This window comes from Mustela lutreola, chromosome 9 (assembly GCF_030435805.1).
Source record: "Mustela lutreola isolate mMusLut2 chromosome 9, mMusLut2.pri, whole genome shotgun sequence".
NCBI classification, from domain to species: domain Eukaryota; kingdom Metazoa; phylum Chordata; class Mammalia; order Carnivora; family Mustelidae; genus Mustela; species Mustela lutreola.
The window spans coordinates 125,694,047-125,706,599 of NC_081298.1; the positions used below are offsets into that span (position 1 = coordinate 125,694,047).

The 12,553-nt window shown below is 55.3% G+C and overlaps 1 protein-coding gene across 1 annotated transcript in view; it reads right to left on the reverse strand.

The window, feature by feature from the left end:
* Positions 1-2,869: 2,869 nt before the first annotated feature.
* Positions 2,870-12,553, reverse strand: part of KCNK3 (potassium two pore domain channel subfamily K member 3) — a 38,565-nt gene continuing 28,881 nt past the window's right edge. Inside the window, exon 2 of the mRNA XM_059132429.1 lies at positions 2,870-6,979. Coding sequence (XP_058988412.1) covers positions 6,051-6,979 — 929 coding nt within the window. The 3' untranslated portion in view covers positions 2,870-6,050. The remainder of the gene's footprint in view (positions 6,980-12,553) is intronic.

Genomic DNA, 12,553 nt, shown 5'->3' on the forward strand with positions numbered 1-12,553 from the left:
GGAATTTGGCAAGTGTTGAGAGCATCACCTTTCCCCCTAGAACTTTTGCCCTTCTGTCTGAAGGGCTGGAGTTGTTGGCTGGACATTTGGCTTCTTTTGGTCTCAAGTCTAGAGCTCTGGGCAGAGTTTGCCCAGGACTCAGGGTGAAGTGGGGAAAGTGTTCATGACCCTTTGTCTCTTCTCCTAGTGGGTTCTGTGAGCCATGTCCACCTAGGGGCTCCCTGAACCATGGGAACAGCATGGCAAGATATGTGGGACAAGCCGCTGGGACGGAGCACCAGCCCCGGCCCCACATGTCTGCGGCCAAGGAGATGCCCCAGCAGCTGGTGTGGTGCTCAGATGCAGAGGTCACCATGAAACAGTCCCAGTTTTCAGGACCTCCTTCTGAGCTTCAGTTCTGACAGCTGTAAAATGGGAACATTAGCCCTCACCTAAATCACAGGGTTTTCCAAAGGTCAGACCGTAGTGAGAGAGCTTTGTTGATGGAAAATGCCATCGAGTGGGTTCTTGGGGGTTCACGGCCAGAGAAGATCACTGACGTCAATTCCATCACAGCCCCTGGCCTAAGGGGGTGACACCACACACAAAGCTCCTCTCCTGCCGCTGGGAGACTGGGGGGCAGGGGTCTTCTGGTGCAAGTGGGAAATTTCCAGCATCCAAATGGTTCAACTTCAGAGATTAGCGACTTTCATCTGGGGCCCTACTCGTGTGTGTGTGTGTGTGTGTGTGTGTGTGTGTGTGGTGTGTGTGTGGTGTGTGTGTGTGTAGGGGAGTGGAAAGTGAGCCTCTCTGGTTACTAATCCCGGCTGCATCGTTATCTTGCTTCTCGACCTTGAGCATCTCACTTCCACTCTGTGAGCCAAAATCACTTCCTCTGAAAAAGAGGAGCTGGGCCAGGGATCTTGGTGTCTCTGTGTGTGTGTGTTTGTGTGTCTTTGTGTGTGTGTGTCTTTGCAGTTTTCCAAAGGTGATGGCGGTGCCCAAGGCTGTGTTTCAGCATCACCGTCACCAAGAGGAGGGGACAGCGTCCTCTGTAGACAGCTCCTTCTGCCCCCCTACCCCCTGGGAAACGGTTTCTCAGCCTTCCAACCGGGACCTAGCTCTGGGAGTCAGAGGGCGCCCCTACTTGATGCTTCTCAGTGGAGATGGCCATAGGCGCCCTGGGTTGGGAGGCTGGCATTGCCAACATGGGCGATTTTCCTACAGAAGGTTCCCCTGGTGTTGGCTTCCTGAGTTAAGTAGTAGGGATGTTGGGGGCTTGGCGGGGGCTCGTGCTGAGCCTGTAGAAAGATCTAGATGGTCTTCAGTGGGAGGTGGGAGGGCCTCAGGCGGGACAGGATTTCTTAGCTCCATTGGCATCCGCCATCTTTGGAGGGTGACATTTTTAGCTTCATAGTATCCCCTCTCACCAAGGTTCTGAATTAGAAATGACATGTCCTGACAGCTCTGTGAAAGGACACACTGAGGTGGGTGAGATCTTGGGGGCCATTGGTTCTGGGCTCAGATCCCAGCTCCGCCACTGATCCTCGGCTTGATCCTGGCAAGTGAGCTGCTCCGAGCCTTGGTTTGAGTGGACACATGATTGAGAATAACATATGTATTTTGCAAAGGTCATGGTCCTCAGTTACAGAAGGACTTAGAAGCAAAACTCCTTTTAGAATTTACTGTGTGGGAAGGACAAGCCTCTCGATGAGACAGATTTCACTCGATCGGCATGTCCCAAAGCGTGCTCTGTGAACCCAGGCTGTGCGGAGACAGCATGCAGAGGGGTCTGGTACTATGAACTAACTTGGGGAAGGCTAAGTTAAGTACAGGTAAACGGCCGTGTTTGCTGCGGGGTTTTCCTAACCTTTACTAAGCCAAGATCGCTCAGGAAGCTCCATGCGTAAGTGACGTGTGCTGCATATCCCCAGATTTGTATGCCCATGGAACTCTTTTCCCACAAAGCATACCACATTTGGGACCCATTTGGGGAGGAGCTGTCATTGCACGCCTTTCTCTGTAGGCTCACAGGAAGATTCTGTGTCTATCTGAAGCTTACACAGATTAGCCACATCAGCGGGGATCTTGGTATATTTATACCCCACATCCACTCTGCGGTGCTGGTTTTCTATTTTTGTTTTGCTGTATATATATTTTTTAGTGCAGGATGTCTCCGATGCTGGGCGGAAGTGAGGAGGTTGGGGATGGCATCCCATGAGGGAAAAGAGACCACGGTAGTTCTCCAGATGGTTCTGAGTCTGTAGGAGCTAAGGGCGGGATGCTGGGGGGAGGGTCATCACCTCCATCATTCCGATCACTTTGGAAGACTGGGGTGAATGTAGCCCCTTGGGGATTCCTTCAAGTTCTGATTATTTTGCCGCTGGTGAGGAAGAAAGGAGGGCAGGTGTCAGCATATTTATGTCCCGTAAGAGCTACTTAAGAAAGTAGAAGCAACCTTGTGCTGGTCCCTGCCGACCTCAGAAATGACATCATTTCTATTGTTGCATTTAGCTTTGCTAAGAAAGACAGAGACAGCTGGGCCATGGGCAGGAAGCCCTGGCTATGGATGGGGTAGTCTTAGGTGTGGGGGAGCCAAGAGGGACTAACGTCCAGTTCTGCCACAACCACGCTCAGAGCTGTGGGCCAGCCAGGAGCCCACCAGCAGGTGTGAGGAACACTGTCCCATGAAGACCAGAGAGGAGTCCGGGTGCCATCACCTCTTTCTTTGAACTCTGAACCCCCAATAAATAGGTTTCTCCCTGTATACGTCAGGTAATCCAAGTGAGTAGATGTGGGAACTTGGAGAAGTTGCCCCTACCTACCCCTCCCCTTTTATTTCCCTGGAGCATTTTGACCTGTAGGGAGCAAACCATTAGTGGACAGAGAAATCAGTTTAGTGGGTTGTGACCAGCATTTTATAACACGAACTAGAATAGAAAGTACTAGAATGCGGCATTGGCTATAGTCGGGATTAAATATTATTTCACAAAAGATAGGTAGGCAGAAAGTCATGCAGATAGATAGAAATGGGGTTGTGGTGGACAAGGTGTTACTGTGGGCCATCCACAGTGACATCTGGAAGCTTCTGGCACCAGCTGGGAGGGCGCTTCTTCTCCCCGAATCTGTTCTGGGATCTGGGGCCCAGTCCCAACTGAGTTATCCCTCCGCACCCAGAAATATACCCCGAAGACAGGTGCTTGTGATGTGTCTTCCTTTGAAAAGACATTTTTGTGTCAATCAGACCCCTAATCCCGGGAGTCCCCGCTGGTAGAGAAGAGAATCTCCACTCTGGCAGACAGGAAGCGGTCCCTGTCAGCTGGGGTGCGTCCAGCCAGACTCTGCAGGCTGCATGAGGAGTGGGAACACTGGATTTGGAATTCTCAGTCTGGTTCTAATACTGGGCCTGCCAGTCATTTCTGTGTGACTCACGGCAAGTGACTTGCCCTCTCTGGGCTTCTGTGTACTCACGTACAAGAGGACGACTGGACCAGGTGATCTGTCTTCAAAGGTCTTATCTTGCTCTCAGAGGCGTTCCAGGATGATACTGAGAAAATCTGAATCTTGGAGGAAATTACAAAAGGGACGGCAGAGTTCCCCTAGGTTTCTTCCTAAGGCCCCTGAAGCAAAGGCTTTGGTCAGCCTGAGGTGCGTCAGCTAGGTGTGTCTGTAGACCTCAGCGGGGTACATGGTTGCTCCCTGGCAGTGCCAAGGGTACATGATACAGAGGCAGCTGAGCCTGAGCCCGGTCTCCATGGACAGCATTTATTAGACGCCATTCTCAGTGTGAAGACAGATAGGCAGGAGGGGCGGAAGGGAGGCTGTGGCAGCCGTAGCCTTTGGGGTCCAGGGGCTGCCCGGGGTGGGGTGTGGGCGTGGGGGCCTTCACCCACACGTATTGCATATTCTGTGGCAGTGTGCCCAGGCATAAGGCATTGGGGAAGCAGAGAGGCTGCCTGCAGTGGGAGGGCGTGAGGGGGGAAGCAACGCTGGCCTTCCAGCTCCCTGGGAAACACCCAGTTGGAGACCGAGCAGTCTGCCGTGCTCTGTGGAGGACCCTGGGCCTCCTTCCTCACCATCTCCCTGTGACTTTGGTTGTGGCTCCCTCGGGACTGACGGGACAGGACCCCTCGAGGGCAGGGTCACACACAGGACAGAGGCAGCCAACACTGCCCCGCACCCCCACACAGAGACACAGAGGGCACCCCAGGTCCCGGGCCTTCTTCTCCTTGGCACTTGGGCAGCCAGCCAGCAACTCCACACAGAGACAGGACTCACACACAGGCTAGACTGCTCCTCTCTCGGGATTCCCAAAGGCTGGAGCCCGTGGCAGGGGTTTGGCTAAGGCCAAGTGCCCTGTGGGTCCCGCACTCCAGCTTCCCCGAATACCTGGGCTGATCTTGCTCAGCCGTGGTGGAGGGCTGACATGGGCACAACAAGGGGGGGGCAGTCTTGAATGGGAAGAAGCGCCCCTGCCCACCCCTTGAGGCTGCCCAGAGACATAGGGCCAGCTCCAGCTATAGACCCAACAGTGGCGTCTAGGGCCTCACCTCCCTCTGCAGCTCTGCACCCGAGGTTTCTGGATGCAGGCGGGGTAGGCAGTAGGCCCGCCAGGTCCAAACTCCCTACCTGGAAGGGGCGGTCCTTGCTGCAGCCTTAATTTATCTCCACTACCTGGGATACAGGCACCAATACCAGCTGCGCAGCCAGGGATGATGTCCCAGTAGGATGCGCCTAACATTTCTAGCTCATTCTGCCCCATTCCCCAACTCCCACAGGCCTGGCTCCTAGCCTTTCTTCCACGAACCTCAGGCCTGCTTCTTGGTCTGTAAGCAGGCAGTCCAGGAACTGAGGGCTCCTATCCAGCCTCAGGGGCCCATTCAGAAGGCCTGCCTTCTGGCCAGGTCGCATAGAGGCTGAGCCCCGACACCAGCTCCATCCTGAGGTCTGGTTCTGGTTGAAGCCCCAGGGGCTCATACAATGCCTGGGTGCGCTGGGCAGGAGCCTCGCTTTCAGCAGCCAGCAGAGGAGTCCTAAGGAAAGGGAGCCGAGGCTCAGAACAAGCAGCCTGGATTCTCGTTCCCTTGGGCCTCTTGCCATCTGTGTCACCCTGGGTAAGGCACGTCGCCTGTCTGGGTGTCCATGTCATCTGTGAAATGGGGGTGAGAACTCCTGCCCTGATGATCTAACCAGGGTGCTGTGAGAATGAATGAGTAGTCAGGACAGGGTGTTCAAAGGCTGAAACTCATTCTGCAGATTGAAGAGCTGGTCGTCGTCAGTAGTGGCTGGGGACAGCGAGGGTGAAGTGTCCTGTTTGATTCTAAGGGCAGTGTCTGAGGCTAGACTGGTCTTAGCCCGATGTGGTTGGAAGCCAGTGAACTCTCATCCACCACCCTGCAGACCGGGGGTGGGCGCTCTGCCTCCCCCTCCCTTCCCTGTCCCTCCTACAGCCTGCCTGTTCTTGCTTCAGTCTGCCTGCCTTCTGGGGACTAGCTCTAGGGACTGCTGGGTTTCCACTTTCTCCATTAACTGCAAAGCCATGCAAAACAACACAAAAGGTAGTGGGAGGTTGGGAGACACAGCTGGGGATGAGGATGGGGAGTGGGGCTGAGTGGGGGTGACCTGAACAAAGACACCCTGGCCTTTGAAGCCTCGGGAAGGTAGGAGACCTGGCAGGACAGAGGTATAAATAGAGATGCAAACTTACACGGAACACGAAGTTCCCTCCGGATGGAGGAGGTTGGTGGGGGGGTGGGTGGTCTGGGTACCAGCAGGGCCTCTGAGAACTGGGGAGCTCCTTAGATTTCCAGAGGGATGGGAGGCTCCCAGCTTCTGCCTTCCCTCCCCCACCCCCCACCCCCCACCTTTCACATTTCTTGGAATTTGCGGGGCGCGGATGTCTGGAGACATCCTCAGAGCCCGGGCTCCTGCCAGCTGGTGCACGAGCAGGCACAGTTGGAGATGGGGGTACCGGGGGGAGGGTGTGAGGGGTGTGGGGAGAATCCCATGGGGCCTCCTCCCGCCCCCCGCCCCCCGCCACTCCCAGGTGCTCCAGGCCCCCGCGGGGGCGTTCACACCGAGCTCCTGCGCTTCATGAGGCCGCGGAAGGTGGACAGGCTGTGCAGGCCCGTGGACACGGAGCTGATGGCCGAGCGCTGCGCCCCGCTGCACAGGCAGCGGTGTGAGGGCGTGTCGCTGTAGCGGCCGCCCCCTCCGGGCGACGAGTGGCTCTGCTCGACGCACGTGTCGGACGTGGAGAGGTCCCGCGGGATGATCATGGGGATGGAGTACTGCAGCTTCTCGCGGCTCTTGTACCAGAGGCACGAGCACATGGACTGGAAGTGCAGCACCTCGGCGTACACGTTGCGGAAGCCGCCGCCGCCACCCCCGGCCGCGGCCGTGGACGAGGCGGTGTCCGTGGTGTGCGCGCTGCCGCCCGCGCCCGCGCCCCCGCCGCCCCCGCCGCCCCCGCCCGCCTGCCCGTTGCGCGTGAGCAGCGCGCGGTGCTCCGCGTCGCGCTTCTCGTCCTCGGCGTTCATGGTCATGAAGCGCAGCACCACGAGGTTGAGGAAGGCGCCGATGACCGTGAGGCCCGTGAGGATGTACACGAAGCTGAAGGCCACGTACTGCGGCTGCGTCTGCAGCGCCTGGTCCTTCTGCAGCGCCACGTAGTCGCCGAAGCCGATGGTGGTGAGCGTGATGAAGCAGTAGTAGTAGGCCTGGAAGAAGGTCCAGTGCTCGTAGTAGGAGAAGGCGGCGGCGCCGATGCACAGCGTGCTGATGCAGGAGAAGAAGCCGATGAGCACCATGTTGGCCATGGACACGTCGGCGCGCCGCATGCCCAGCCCCCTCTTGGCGCGGTGCAGCAGGTACTTCACGAAGGTGTTGATGCGCTCGCCCAGGCTCTGGAACATGACGAGTGTGAGCGGGATGCCCAGCAGTGCGTAGAACATGCAGAACACCTTGCCGCCATCGGTGCTGGGCGCCGCGTGGCCATAGCCTGGGGGAGGGTAGGGGAAGAGGAGAGAAAGCACTGCGCTGCGGGCTGCTCTTCCAGAAAGCCTGCCCCCCTCCCTGAGATCTCTGCCCTCCACATCCCCGGCTTTGCAGATTCAGACCTCTCCTTCCAGCAGGAGAGAAGACAGCACACACTTAGAGTGCATCCTTGACCCGGTATGCTCTTGGTAGGGTAGGTAGGAAGGAAGAAGGAAACAGGCAGGGTTAAGTGCCTTTTCCAAGGTCACAGCCTTTGGAAGTAGAGCAGCCCACTTTTGAACTAGAGTCTGTTTGGCTTCAAAGACCTAGCTTTGCTAAATCTAGAGAAGGAGATGACACATAGAGCTGAGGGAGGCAGCAGGGAGAATGTGAAGGGTGCCGGCAGGTCATTTGGGAAGCGTGGGTTCTAGTTCAGTGTCTGTGGGCTTTTGACCTGTTCCTTGTCCTCTCCGGGCCTCAGTTTCCTTGACTGTAGTGGATGCAGGTAGGATATTCCGTGATTCAGTGTGGAGGGAGGGAAACTGAGGCATGGATGGCTCCTTAATCACTTCCCTGCTTCCAGCCAAAGCTTATGAGGGGTAGCTGGCAACGGGGGCCCTCCTGTCTCCATGAGGCATCTGGTCGACCCATGTTGGGGGTCCAAGGGGGCATTGCCTCTCTACTAGCTGGATGAATGATTCTCCAGGGTCTTCATCAGCCCCCAGTCTGGAGCCCTGGGGTCATCCTCTGGGCCTGGCCCTGAAGTAGGGTCTGTCCTCATGGAGAGGTGACATTGCCCTTGTTAAAGCAGGGCCTTGCCTGTCCTTCCAGGTGGTACTGTCACCAGCCAGACAAAACAAACCCCTTGTCTCCTCCACACTGCCCAAAGCCCTCACTGAGCCCAGGGCCAGGCAGAAACAAAGCCTCTCTCTGAGCCAACCGTCAAATGGCCTTAAGTCAGGAGTTGTGTCTGTAGATCTGGAGGGGAAAGACACTAGATGGGAACTCAGAAGCCCTAGGCACAAGTTCTGGCCCTGTCATTAGTAGCTGTGTGACCTGGGGCTAATTACTCAGCCTCTCTGAGCATGTTTCCTCATTTGTAAAATAAGGTCTGCTGGTCCTGGGCTTTCTTTTTTCACTGGGATGTTAAGATATTTATTACTTTTATTAATAGTATTATTATAATAAAATAATCTTGGTTGGCAGGATTTCCAATTCTTCCTCCTCTCGAAGCCTTATAAAAAATGTAACCAAATGCTTTTTCCATGCAGCTGTCCAGGATTCCTCACTGGAAAGGATCTTCTCTGCTTTGAGTGGCACTGAGAATGTTCAGCTTTGAACCCCAGGGCCAATATTACCACCATCCCTGCTCTGTCCCTTAGGTCCCCCAACTAATGTGTACAGCTAAACACTGGCTTGGGGTGGCAGGGTGGGCACGGCTGTACCTTGTCATGCTTCTCGCAAGCTTCCCCTCCCATTGCCCGTCACGCCCATGGAGTATGCCCCCAAATATGTGGACAGCAAGGTAGGGTACCCTGTGCTTTGACGTCTGATCTGAATTCAACTCCTGAATCTGCCATGGACTGTTTTTGGTTTTGTTTTGTTTTTTAAAAACCTCTGTGAGCCTTAGTTTCCATATGTGTAAAATGGGGCTAATAAGTAGAAACTGCCTCCCAGGGCTTTTTTTTTTTTTTTTCTCCCAGGGAGAAATAAATGAGATAATGTGTATAATGCACTAAGCCTGGAGTCTGGTACAATGCACTAAGCCTGGAGTCTGGTACATATCAAATGCTCAGTAATGGCTCACGATGATTAGCAGTAAATGAAGTGGCAGATTTCCCTTTCTTTTCCAGGCTGGGGGGCAGCTCACTTCCAGTCAAGTTGGCATCTCTAACAGCCCAAGGCCATTTGAATCCTCAACCTCAGGGAGACCTGGGGATAGCTGCCTGGAGTGTGTGAGGCTGTGGGATGTGCTTAGAATGGGCTCCCCTGCTCCCTACCAGGACACAGAGCTGGTTGACTGTGTCGTTCTGTGCCAGGGACCTGGAGAGCTGAGCCGTTGAGCCTCCATGCCTGGCCTGTCTGCGTCCCAGCAGGGTGAGAACAGATTGTGCCCGCCAGCCCGGCCACGGCAGCCAGACCACAACTCACCTCGACAGCTGGGCAGGCCCTGAGCCAGAGCTGCTTCTCATCCTGTCCTTTCCTGTCCCCTGGGGCCGACACTGCCCTGGGTGTGGGGGAGGGTGCAGCACTGTGGATGGGTCCCGACAGGGACTGGGTAGCTCAGGCCCAGCCCTGGCTTGACCACGTACTGCCTGTGTGAACTTGGGCAAATCCATTTCCCTCTCTGGACCTCTTTTGCCTTGTCTGCACTCCGAGGGACAGGGAGTGGTTTGAGCTACTGCTGTTATACCCAGACTGGGTGCCTGGGAACAGCACCGTCGGAGGAGGGCAAGGGGAGACTGGAGCGGCAGGTATTTCAGAAACTGCAGGGTTTGTGTCGAAGCAGTGGTGACGGGATTTAATAGGAAAAGGCCACCTGAGAGTGTGGTCTGGGGGTAGGGTTGCCTCTGTGGGGTCAGTCACACAGAGGAGAAGGACCCCCTCTCGCTGTCACCACCATCTCGCCCTCTGAGGAAGTCTCTGACTTCTCTTGGAGCTGCTGTCCTTTAGGGAAATCCAGCATCTGCAGGCCAGGTGCACCACAGCTGCCCGCAAGGTCCCCCGGCTGCAGAGGGGACCTGGACTGAGCGCCGCCCCTATCCCAGCAGACATGAGGCCACCTTCTTCCCCTGGGCCTGTCTGCACACGGCGACTTCCCTGCCTCTGCTGGCTCCCATCCTGAGTGCCCCTGCGTTTCCCCCAGCTCCCAGCCGGAAGAGACACCTCCTTCCCCTGCTTGCCCCCTGGCGGTGTTCAAAGCAGTACAGCCAGGCTTACCCAAAGGCTCTTATTGAGCCGGAGCTCTACCCGACAGCTCTACCTCTGCCTCCCGTCCAGGGTGGCCCCAGGCTGGATGTGCCTCACCCTTGAGGTCAGAGGCCCCCCCACCCCGGGCCCACCCTCCCTCCCTACCACAGATTGAGGCTTAAGGTTTTATCCTTCAGATGCATTTTAAACTTTAATCCTGAAAAACTTCCACAAGGCCATTATTATGACTATCTCTGTTTTATAGCTGAAAAGGGCTGGAAAGGCCTTGTGAGTTGGCCAAGGCCTCTAAGACTTTCTGACTCATCACTCATTCCGGAGCCTCAGAGCCCATCCATCACGCAGGAAGGGTGACCAGGATGGGAAACTGAGGCCCCAAGAGGAGAGCCCTCCCCTCGGAGCCTCATCTTTGGGCACTGCCCCGAGCCGGAAGTGACACAAGCAGCAACAGGAGTGCGGTCCCGGGAGACCAGATGCGTCTGCAAGTACCTGGCCCAGCGTCAGTGCGCTCCCGTCCCTTCAGCGGTTCCCTTGTCACTGGGTGAAAGGGCAAGGGAGCTGTGAGGACCTGCTGACGTGGGCGCCCAGCTGGGAGGGGTGCCAGCTGGGGTAAAGCCAGTCCCGGGGGGCCAAGGAACTTCTGGGAAGTAACTGGGAGTTTGGCAAGGCCCGTCTGCCTGCCAGCAGGCCCGCCGCCTGCCTGGGCCTTGCCCACATTGGCCGTGGGTTTACGAGAGAGGGGCCCAAGGTGGTCTCCACCTTCTCCTTGCTGTCCAGCTCTGCGAGGCTTCGGGCGAGGGGCTCTGTCTGTCCTTGTGTGTCACCCTGTTCTGGGGCTGAGTCCCTGAGAACCCTCCCCCCCAGGACCTGATGGACTGACCAGCCAGAACTCATGGCCCAACCACAAGACTCTAGCCACTGCCTCTCAGAGCTCTGGCCTGGGCTGTCCCTTTCCCCTCATCTCCCAGCCACCCTCCCTGAATCCTCAGACATATGGGATCTTAGAGCCAGGAAAGTGCTTCGTGATCCTATGACCCACTCCTTCTGTTGTATAGATGAGGACCTAGAGGCCCAGAGAGGGAAAGTGAGCTGCTCCAGGTCACACACCCAGTGAATGGCAGAGCCAGACAAGGGTCCTCAGTTCCAAACTCAAAGCTCGGTCCTCTGCCCTGTGGCTCAATGTGACCCTTGTTCATTCAACAAGGGCCGAGCAGCACCCACTTGCAAGCAACTCAGCTAAGAGATGGTTCTGGAACCTGGCCGGAGGCATAGGATTAATCTGGGGAAGATAGGTGGCTAGTCATATTAATTAATTATGTGGTCAGACATAAATATGAATTATGGATACTTGGGGCAACAGGAAAATGAGAGGTGGGCAGGAAGCTCTGGGCCACCGTTTCTGTTTTCCGCCTAATATCACCAAGGAGCTCAGAAACTGGCCAAAGCTGTCTTCTGGGGAGATGCAGAGGGTTAGGGGCCCAGCCCCTGCCCCTTAATGGATTTTTCTCTCTCGGTGGCCAATTTCCTTCTAGTCAAAGCACAGATAGCTAGCCTGAATCCTTGGTGATGGCCTTTGCTAGACTGGGTTCAGCTGGCCATTCCCCACTGACTTCCCGTGCCCCCTAGTCTGAATGCCTGACCTCTTTCCCCTGGCCTAGTCGGCTACAAAGCTAGAACTCTGGCCACAGCCTTGGGCAGAGAAAAAAAGCACAGAGCTATGGAGCAGGAGATCTGGGCATCTGACCTGACCCTGGCCATAACCAGTTTTGTGTCTTGAGCAAGTCCTTTACCCTCCCTGGGCCTCAATCTCCCTCCTCTGTGACATGCAGGATAGGGCAAAGATAAAAGGTTCCCATCATTTTCCCTGCTGTGGATGCCCTTCTGTGATTTCTTTCTGTTAACCCACCCATTTGTAGAATCTACATTTTGAGAGACGTAATTTTTGAAGAACGAGGTGTTGATCAGTGCCGCGTAGCTGCTGCATAGAACAGAACAGGCACTGGATAGATAATTGTGAAAGCAAGAATTCATTCTTTCCCCATGAAAATGAATTAAGAGCAGCCCTGCCAATCAGAACTTCTGATTAGCATGGGCTAACTGAATCTAGAGACTGAATTAAGTTACTCTTATGCTTTTGAAGTACTGAAAATAGATTATTTCTATTTTCTTCAGGGGATCTCAGCAGTTTAGGGATGCATGTGACCGCACAGAGCGGGCGAGTAGCTCATCTTCTAGGGCCTTGGTCTCCTCTTGGCAAGCTGGGAACCATGACCCACAGACCTCACAGAGTTGCTGTGGGCATTTGAGGTGTTGGCAGACTTAGATGCTTAGGGCATTAGCATCCATGAATATTAATTATAAGTATGAATATTTTGGGGGAACATCAAGATGAGATGGTCTTTAAAGTTCCTTTCAGCACCAGCAGTCTGATTCGTGTTTCCCAAAGTTGATTTCCTGGAACACCAGTTCCATGGACTGCTCCTAACTGTTGGATGAGAGGAGGGTTGCTGGGTTCAATTAAATGGGAGGAACGCTGAATTTAAGAGATTTGTCTTCATTGGATTTAAGTGTCGACTCTATCAGAGCCACACTTGGGCTAGGGCACGAGGCGGGTCAGAGTTGGGGGAATATGCTAAGGTTTCCCACTTACTTGACCTTTGAGCACTTTCTT